This window comes from Zophobas morio, unplaced genomic scaffold, assembly GCF_036711695.1.
Source record: "Zophobas morio isolate AGI-343-1 ecotype UQ-CSIRO unplaced genomic scaffold, CSIRO_AGI_Zmor_V1 ptg000012l, whole genome shotgun sequence".
Taxonomy (NCBI): Eukaryota; Metazoa; Arthropoda; class Insecta; order Coleoptera; family Tenebrionidae; genus Zophobas; species Zophobas morio.
In genome coordinates, this window is record NW_026972117.1 from 27271666 (window position 1) to 27281862 (window position 10197).

Consider the following 10197-nt stretch of genomic DNA (forward strand, 5'->3'; position numbering starts at 1 on the left):
GTAAGGAACGAACAGATGATAGGCGACAAGCTTTATTAAGAGATGGCAAACAGGAAACTTGCATTTTTATTTTCTAGGAGCTGTGAAAATTTAAACAACTTATTACTTATTACATTGTCTTGCAAGTATTACATTCTTTTACATTTCAAAACATAAATTCCGAATATGTAAATGTGAAAATTCAAAGATATTTTTGTAGCGACAAGAAAAGAAAAATTTCCGAATAATAGCGATAAAAAAAATTCAGAACTAAAAACATGTTCGTGCATTATTCGAAAAGTTGCCACATTATGTTGAATTAATTAAATAAGTATGTTATATAAACGATAAACTTTAAAGCTTTTATAAAAATTAAGAATGGCACAGCTAAGATTAAAAATCTAAAGAAAGTTTGGTATGCTTAATTAAAAAAAAAATTAAAACAATTAATTCGTTAATAACATATATATAAAGAGTACACCAACATGATACGTACCTTAGTATACATGTACATTTTGTTAACATTTAAACAAATGTTGCAAAAAAATTTAAACTGAAATTTATTTCACCTGATTAACAATTTCAAATTTAAAAATATCAAAACTTCCATTAAGTTATTGTTATTAACATAAACTCATTCATTGTTTGAAAAAAAAGTAATTCAGACACACATACTCAGCAACTGTTGTATGGTTAGGGATATCAAAAATTATTTCGGCTGCCGCACAATTAAAAAATCACACAAATTCATAACTCAATTAACAATTTTTCAAAGAAGTTCGTTTCCTGCAATCCAAATTTCGGGCATCAAATCACAGCAATAAAAAAAAACAAAAGATTTAGAAACAAACCCCTTCGCAACTTAACCGGAATTGCATAAGAAGGCAATAAATAAATCGGTACAATATGATCAGATTAATTGCAAACAATTCGCTATTGATGAAGATCAAAGTGAATTTAAAACATTGCACTGAGAAGATTCAGTGAACCACTTCTTTTTTCCTACGCAACAGTCTGTGGTACGTAAGAGATGACTTATCGCACCGAATTGTAAAAGAATTGGCGCATCACGTGTCGTTCATCTCTGTTTGTTTTTACACCGAAAGGCGTCTAGAGGGGAAGAGAATTAGACCGATGGTAGGGTGTATTTTTGTGGTGATGGTACTGTAGCAAGGTTTTGGGATGAAAGTAAAATATTTTGTTAGAATACACCCACTATTTGCGGTTTAGAGTATATAAGCTAATCCGAAGATTCGCACAGCCAGATCATCCCAAATCATCTTCAGACAAGCATTAAAACACTTGCTCTGTTTTAAAACACCAGTGTCGTTATATTTATTAGTGCGAAATGAAGGTAGGCAAAATGTGCGCCAGTGCCGGCTTCAAGCTAAATTCATTCAACAAAAGTTACATCTAGTTATTTAAATACAAACTATTAGATTTATTTTGCATTATTTAATTTAAATAAATGCATTTTCGTTGTGTTTAGATTGCTCTTGCTGTTCTTGCCACTGTGGCTCTTGTGTTTGCTGAACCTCCAGTGCCCAGTAGTCAGTATCTGCCCAGCAACCAGTACGGACCTCCAAGACCATTTTCTCCCCCTTCGAACCAATATGGGGCTCCTGCACAAACTGCTGCATTTGTGAGACCTAGTAATCAGTACGGTGCCCCTCGTCCAGGTGGTAATTATCTACCACCTAACAATGGAGGAAATGGTGGCTTTGGAGGAAATGGTGGTTATGGAGGAAATGGTGGATACGATGATCAGTCCGTAAGAATTTTTTACTATTAATATTCTTTAGTAAAAATGGTAGAATATTTTAATTGCGCCCTAAAGATGTGTTCAAATACACTGTCACAAACAAATGAACAATCTTGAAGTATTTAGGTACTTTTTATATTTTTAAATTTTTGGAAATGGAAGTCAAAATTCTTGTTTTTCCTTTTGAAAACATTAATACAATAATCCTAACAAAATTTCAGGGTTTAAAAATTTTTATAATTCTTACTTTTTAGTTGTGCTATGTAGTAACAGTTGCACACAAAGTAACTATTAAAAATTCCTACGGATTTTACTCATCTAATAAAACTGGACAATGCTACATTGATTTGAAATTAAGTAATATAATAATACTACAAAATATTTGTGCATATATTTTATCACACTAGTTCAAAAAATACACCTCCCTTTAAATTTAAAATCATAGTTTTCATCTCTATAAAGGCAAAAAAAAGAACAGTTAGAATCAACAAAAACGTGGAAATGCAAAATACTACTACGAATCTCTAGAACATCTATTGCAGAAGTTGTCATTCCTAATAAATAATAGTTTAAAAAACTAAAAAAACACGCTTTTATTGCTAATCGAACTAAAAACTAGAAAATAATTTTTAATGACAGAGTTTAATATTACAGTAGTAGAAGATCAAATAATCAATCATAATAAATCACCTCAAATTAAAATTATAATAAAATTTAAGTTATTAACAGAATAATTCAATTCAGAGTAAAAAGCGTGGGGTGCTTGATATTTTAAATATTACAATCATTCTATTGGCAACTATCTATGAGAGGATAGTTATGAACCGCAGTAAAATGCACCCCACGCTTTTTACTCTGAATTGAATTATTCTGTTAATAACTTAAATTTTATTATAATTTTAATTTGAGGTGATTTATTATGATTGATTATTTGATCTTCTACTACTGTAATATTAAACTCTGTCATTAAAAATTATTTTCTAGTTTTTAGTTCGATTAGCAATAAAAGCGTGTTTTTTTAGTTTTTTAAACTATTATTTATTTTTCATTTTTTAGTCTGCGACAAATTCATAAATTGGGGAATTAATTACTTATTTAGATTTTTCTAGAAAGAACCACTCAGTGGTCTCCGTAGGATCGAGGATCCTGGCGGTCGTAATAAGGATAATGGGAAACTGTTATCAAATTATTGCATTGTCATCGATCCTTGAGACGTGTGCAAAGTTTCAAGATGATCAGACTTTTAGAAACCGATGAAAATTAAGCTCAAAGATTCCGTTACATACATACATACAACCCAAGCTAATAAAAGCGTGATAAAAACTAGACTCATTATTGTAAAAATTTATGTTGATAACTGACATTCTTTTAGAAATAATTACATTTTTTCTTGCGATGAATGATATATATTTTTTAATCAAATTTAAATAGAAATCGTTTGATATAATAAAAAGTGAACCTCTTCAAATTTTGTACAAAAAACTTAAAAATATGTACTGTTCTAAAGTCCAAGATAAATTTTGTCCACCCTTTATCACATTTTACGAGAATTTATATTATGTTAGTTTGTATCATTTTTATTTATTTATGCCGTAACTAATGTTAAGGCTTAAGAAAAATGCAATTAACATACGTGTGCGTTCCACCAAAATCGAAGTGAATGCGTGAACATTCAGCAAATCGATTACCATGCATAACATGTACCTCATTTATGCCTGTAATATAGTACCTTTCGAACATATTTTATAAACTGTTGAATTTCGCAATTCCACTTCTTTCCAGCAATTTACAATCAGGAAACTTATCCCATCGAATAAATAATTCCCTAGAACAATTTATGGCGAAAATGCGCATTCCAAATGTTGCGTAATTCTTCTTTTGGCAACAATTTAATCCACGTAATTATTAAAATTCAAATCTTTGAATTCTTATAACACCCGAAGCTACATTCTTGCGCCATAATGATATGATGAACGATCCGCATCATTTTACCTCGTTTATATAGCGGTAACGATTTAGTCATGGAAGTGCCGCCCTCTCACCGTATTACTCAACTTTCCTGTTCTCTTCTTTCTCTGGTTGTTGTAACAATTTTTTCGTCGTTCGTTTAAGGAACCCGCAAACTACAACTTCGAGTACCACGTTCAAGACGCTCCTTCTGGCAACGATTTCGGTCACCAGGAATCTCGTCAAGGCGATGTTGCTCAGGGAAAGTACTACGTCTTGCTTCCTGATGGCAGACGTCAAACTGTGGAATACGTAGCCGATAACGGAGGATACAAGCCTAAGATTTCTTACGAGCAGGTCAGCAACGGTTTCGGTGGAGGTTTCGGAAGCGGCGGTTATCCGGGTGGCGCCAACGGAGGTTACCCAAGCGGCGGAGGTAATGGAGGTTACCCAAGCGGCGGAGGTAATGGAGGATATCAATATTAAGAAACAGTAGATAGAATAGAAAATTACAATCATTCTTGATGCAGATGTTAACGTCATTATATCGTCTTTTCTTTTGTGATATCATGTTTTGACATTCATAATTTTTCAAATATCATTCTTTCATCTGTAATTTTGACATCTTATCAAGTATTACAAGTACCTTAATAGTCCCTGGTTTCGACCGGACTATATCAATGTAGTTAATGTATTAAATATTCATGACTTTATGTGGATAACCAAAACGCGAATATGGACAACGATTAACATAAAATGAATGAAATATTCTACTTGCATTATTTTTCACTCATTTTATTTTGGATATTTATTAAATGCCATATTTAAGTATGTAGATTAGTTTGAAAATATTGCGTAATTATTGTATACTTTTATAATAAAATAAAAAAAGTTTGCATATTTATAATGTTGTTGTTAATTTTAAAATAAGGATTTCCGCATGAAAGACTTACATAAATACCAGATATTAACTGAGATGTACGCGACAACGTAAAATCAAGTATTCTAAAAAAACAAAATAAGATTTAATAACAGTAATTTGTACGAGACAGCAGCTAAGTGAACATCTGTGCAATGTTCAGGCTGTTATAGAAAAAAAAACATTTTTTATTTACAAAATGAATACAAACGTGAAACTAAGCTAAAACTAATTGGTACCATGAGTGTAATAAAAGATAAATTTAAAGGAAAATAAAAAATGCAACTAGTCGTAAGACATTGCAAAAAAAAATGTATAAGAAATTAAACGATACAAATGATCAAACATTAAAATAGATCATTAAATTTAATACTCTATTCAGTTTATAATAGCTAGTGCAATGAACGGTCATATAAATTAGGAATTATATTATTATGATCATACTTATTTATTTTCATTAATAATTTAAAATTGTTACAGTTAATTATAATTCTGCAACTAGAAAAAAATATTCATTCAATTTAATTACCTCCAACGTGTAACGTGTAAAATTAGTTCAGCTATGAACTCTTAATTAATTTGTAATATTTTTTACAAGGAACAGAAAAAAAGCAATATCGTACCATCTACAAAAATTGTTGATGCAACCAAAAAATTGGTTTAAATTTTTAAGACAAATTTTTGATCTTTAATCAGTAAAATTTATTGACACCCGGTACACATTTGTATACAGATATTACTGAGACTATTTTTTAAAAATAATATTTTAATGCGTTTTTGCGTAGACACCATTCACTTTCTAGAAACGATAAATATGCAGGGACATTTTTTTAACTCTGAACATGTACTATAAAGTCCCTATGTTCAGTTTGAAGAAAAAAAAACACACCATGTATTGGAAGTACTATGTGACCAATGTTACGTAAAGAAATACAGATCTGATTTTACAGAACAAAAAATGCCAAAGTAGTTGGAATGAAGTTAATAAACTCGTGTTTTCTTCTGCGACAGTATACAGGGTGTTCATTTTATCTGTTTACGCGTGATAATTTTTGCATAGGCAACATATTATATACTCCAGAGACGACTTCGTCCAATTTAATGTTTTTTTTTAATAAGGAATCATAGCAATACAGAAAAAAAATGACAAAGATGTCAATGCCAAATAATGACAAAATTGAAAAAATGAATACTCAATTTATTAATGGATCTGCAGATTACAACGAAAACGAATTTGTAATAAATGTTCAAAATGCCTGTCTCCGCTATCTTCACAAAGTCCTATCTTACGGTCAAAATTTCTACGACCTCTATCTAACATGTCGGGAGTTATAGATCTGCATGACGCTATTATCCTTTCACGTAAGTGGTTTTCATTTTCGATTGGGACGCTATAAACGTCATTTTTCACTTTCCTCCAAAAAATCTAATGGGGTTAGATCAGGACTCCGTGCAGGTCTAGCGTACTCTTCTTCTCTAACAATAAGTCTTGGTTCAAACGTTCTGTGTAAACAGTTCCTAACGTCTCTATGATAATGAGCGGGAGCGCCATCATTTTGAAATAATAGTATATTAAGTATTAAGAACGGTAAGGGGTGTTTACTGGTCAAAGGCAAAAGTTTGGAGACGGAGCGAAGCGACGTCTCCCCCCCTTAACGTTCGTGATGCTTATACTATTTTTTGTACGACCATCAAAAGATTTGCGTCTTTTTATCAAATTCATAAATTGAAAGAATTTATATCAAACATCAACAAAGTCGTTTTTTAATTTAAAATTTGTTACTATGGTTTCGATTAATGTAAACAACAATTTTAAAAATCACTTTCCATTTTGACCGCTGTCGATTTAGATTTGATCTGGCTTGATTTCGAGTTAATTTTCTTTCCGCGACTATTAGTGAGTCATTTATTTGCTTAAAATATCAATCATGAGTGATTCTGAAAGCGAAAATGTCGAAGTCGAACACGCATGGATTTTAAAATAAAAAAAATCTTGAATGCATGATTACTTACCGTTCAGCTGAACAGTAAGTAATTTACTTACCGTTCGCCTCTTAGTTGTTAGTCGTAGCAACCCGTAAACTGAACTTACTGCTATGGAAACCTATACGGTAAATGATCGAAAAAGCAATGGTCGTACAAAAAATTATTTTTCGTATGTCTAGTTCTACGTTTTCCAACAGTTCAAGTAAAATATTCTTTAAAATTTAGATATATAGGTCCGTTTAAATTTCCTTCAAAAAAATGTGGACCAATGACGTGGTTACCAACAATTCCACACCAAGCATTAACTTTGAAAACTTCTTGGAAGTGCTTTTCCTGATACCAATGAATATTTTGCTGGGCATAGTAATTTTAGTTGTGTCTGTTTAGACACCCGTTATTGGTAAATGTGGCTTCATCCGTAAACAAAACGTTAAATAAAAAATCTTGATTGTCTCGTAATTGAGCCCTCACGAATTCGCAAAACAGTAACCGTCGGATAAAATCGCGTTCTGTAAAATGTTGGACAATTGTCACATGGTATGGATGAAATCCATTTGCCTTTAAGATGTTGAAAACCGAACCCAAACTAATCTCCATTTGTCTTGCAATCTGCCTTTCACTCACGTGGGGATTTTCTGCTACAATTTCAATTAGAGCACCTCCATTATCCGGCGTTGTTATAGTTCGATTTATAACATTTTTTTTTTTAATTGCCCAAATTCTCGTAATTTTTTTTCAAGTTTTCTAAACACTTGATTTGGAAAATCAAATTTGTCACACTTAGCCAATATTAATAGCATGCCTGTTTTTTCAAAATTCGAAAACATTTTAAAGCAAACGAAAATTGAAAATATTTGGCTGACAGAAATAATTTGTCCTAATATTGGTTCTGATCATTGTTATCTTTGCGTTCACTATTATTTAAAAACAAAAATTAATCAAAGCTGTTTATGAAATGTAAAATGGGTTGCCTGTGCAGAAATATTCAGGCATGAACAGATAAAATAAACATCCTGTATATCTGTCCTTGCAAAAATGTTGATGACATCATCACAAACTTTTGTAATGGAAAAATTCACTTAAAACATATACAGGGTGATTATTTTAACCTGAAACTTTCAAATATCTCAGAAAATAAGTAATCTACCAAAAATGTCTAGAATCGAAATTTAATCATATCGTGGGGGAAATACACTGGTGCTAAAATTAACCCTCTCCCCTTCACCTTGTAGGTGAGGCAGTGGTGAACTTCGAAACCTTAAATGGGAAATGCTATTTTTTATTGCAGATTGGGTGTCTAAGGCTAAAGGTACGTATGATTTGTCTGGAACATTTTTTTCGATTTGTGATAGATGGCGCTGAATGGACGAAATTCAAATTTTTCTGATTTGTTCTACTGTGAACGTATGCATACGATTGTGCGATTCGTTGGCAATAAAAAATACCACGTTTTATGTAAATACTCAATAACTTGAAAATTGTTACCTGTAGAAATGTATAAATGGCTGGCGAATAAACTACTTTTATTAGCGTAACCCAGGAACAACGCTGTGGACGAAATAGTTTTCTATTCCCTTCGGAATGCTTAATTACGTGATTCCCTTTGCCCCTCACGTACCAGAGTGTTTGATTTAGGTGAGTCCTCTCGACTCTCAAGGTGTTTTCTTTAGGTGAGAGACAAGGGACCAGGCTGCTTCATTTATGTGTGTCTCTTTGCCTCTCACTTATCCGGGTACTTAATTTACATTAGTCCCATCGCCTCATCAAAGTAAGAACTCTAAATGGATGGCCTCCGAATTCAATTTAGTTCTTGTAGTTGTAGTTAAGTATGTCCCAAATACAAAAGTGTTTTCAAAACAATTTTGAAATTAAAAAAAAAACACTAACGATAATAATAAAATTGCAATGAATAATATTATTAATTGCAGTTATGTCTAAAACGTGAAGGCGGTCCGTAATGAGCTAAAAATCAAAATTGGATTTAATTTTTAAATAATAATTAATACTGATAAAAACCTACCAGATATTCCAAATTATTTCAACCGAAAAGACCAGTTTTAAAGAATAACTATCTGACAAGATATTAACGTTTGAGTTCTTGTTACAACAAACATATTTCTCAAGTCACTAAGTAACGACGATTTGTGCAATACAGCTACTTCTCCCTTAACATCCGTATTTTGTATTTTTATACCAACTTAGAACAACAGAACTAGAAGAAATAAGGCCCAATACATTGGATAATACAAGGATACATAAAGCGTAATAGCAACACTCTTACCCTTTAAATCCTGATTTCCTTTCCTTCGGCTCGCATCGTTGCAGACTCCTTCCTCATGGGCACATCACAACACTCATCTTTCACTTTAAGTCCGAAACAAAATTATTTTTAACAAAAATAAACCACTTAAACAAACTAGTTTACACAGCGCATACGCCTTCAATAAAGTTAAAACCGACTGCGACTGAACTCCTTTGCGTAACACTAAAAATGAACAAAAAATTCTGGCCGATACCATATCAGACTTTTTTTGCAGAGTTTTTATTCATCGATGCATATCACTAAATGAATCTTAATTAAAATACTGCAACATTATTCATTAACAGAACATAATTTTGGCGCTATGTGGATGAACAAGAAATTACAAATGTTACTAAAAACAAATTATTACGGGGTGTTTCAACGGACAAAAGGTCGTAAAATTAAACATCGTCGCTGTATGACTGTGGAAAAATTCTTCAACGCAATCTAATTTAAAAGTATTTTCAAACATATAGAGTGTTCCGTTTAACTTACAGAGTAAAGCTGTATGTTTACTTTCTTAAGTTAGAAAAGTATTGAAATTTGGCTACTTTCACATTTTATCGACGTTTCATAATCATAACCCTCAGAATATAAAAACAATTGGTCGAAGATTATTTCGGCAGAACTTATTTCGCCCCTAAAACAAGTCCCGGCTCTTTTTTCATAGGACCATTGTTTACTGTTTAATTTTTTTTTGTAAAAAATTAAATGTACATATATTAGCGTTTTTTAATAACGTTGAATTTTACAACCATTTACAGCCATCATGAAAAAGAAATTAATGAAACGTAAAATCGAAATCAGAGAAGCGGGCCACATCTAAATTTCAACACGGCATCTCTGTTATAGGGCGCTTAATTAATTATTTATTATAATAGATTGTGTGGTTTCTAAGATCAACTAGTTACAAAATGTTATTGTTATAACACTATTTTTAAGTCTTTTCCAAAAATTCATTTGCACAAAATGTAGTAAATTGTGTACACGAATCAATTTTAAAGTGAAGCGCCATGTCGCCATCCTTTTTAAATTGGATGGCGACATCTAGAAATATTTTGGGCAACGACCACCGATGACGGCTTAAAATTCGGATCAGAAAGATCAAAGGCGCCGACACGAGTTGTCTCTACTGATTGATCTCTATACTGTGACATCACGTTGTTGGTGAGATGATTAGACAAATTATGCTCAGCGTTTAATCATTTACATGACATTTCTGATTTCCCCAAATTAATTTTTTTGTGCAACGCTAAAGACGGAGTTTGAATGACAAAAATACACACTTTAAAAAATATATTT

At 31.9% G+C, this 10197-nt stretch overlaps 1 protein-coding gene across 1 annotated transcript; it reads left to right on the top strand.

Annotated features, from left to right (window-relative positions):
• Positions 1-1254: 1254 nt before the first annotated feature.
• On the top strand, positions 1255-4456 carry LOC135128124 (pro-resilin). Its single transcript, XM_064054991.1, has 3 exons — positions 1255-1333; positions 1469-1750; positions 3854-4456. Exons 1-3 carry the CDS (start codon positions 1328-1330, stop codon positions 4172-4174), a joined length of 609 nt encoding a protein of 202 aa, XP_063911061.1. The 5' UTR covers positions 1255-1327; the 3' UTR covers positions 4175-4456.
• The last annotated feature ends 5741 nt before the right edge of the window (positions 4457-10197 follow it).

What these genes read in the sequence shown, in the direction of transcription:
- LOC135128124 (XM_064054991.1), top strand. An exon ending in GTGGATACGATGATCAGTCC is followed by an intron (nt 1,751 to 3,853) that starts GTAAGAATTTTT and finishes CGTTCGTTTAAG; the next exon opens with GAACCCGCAAACTACAACTT.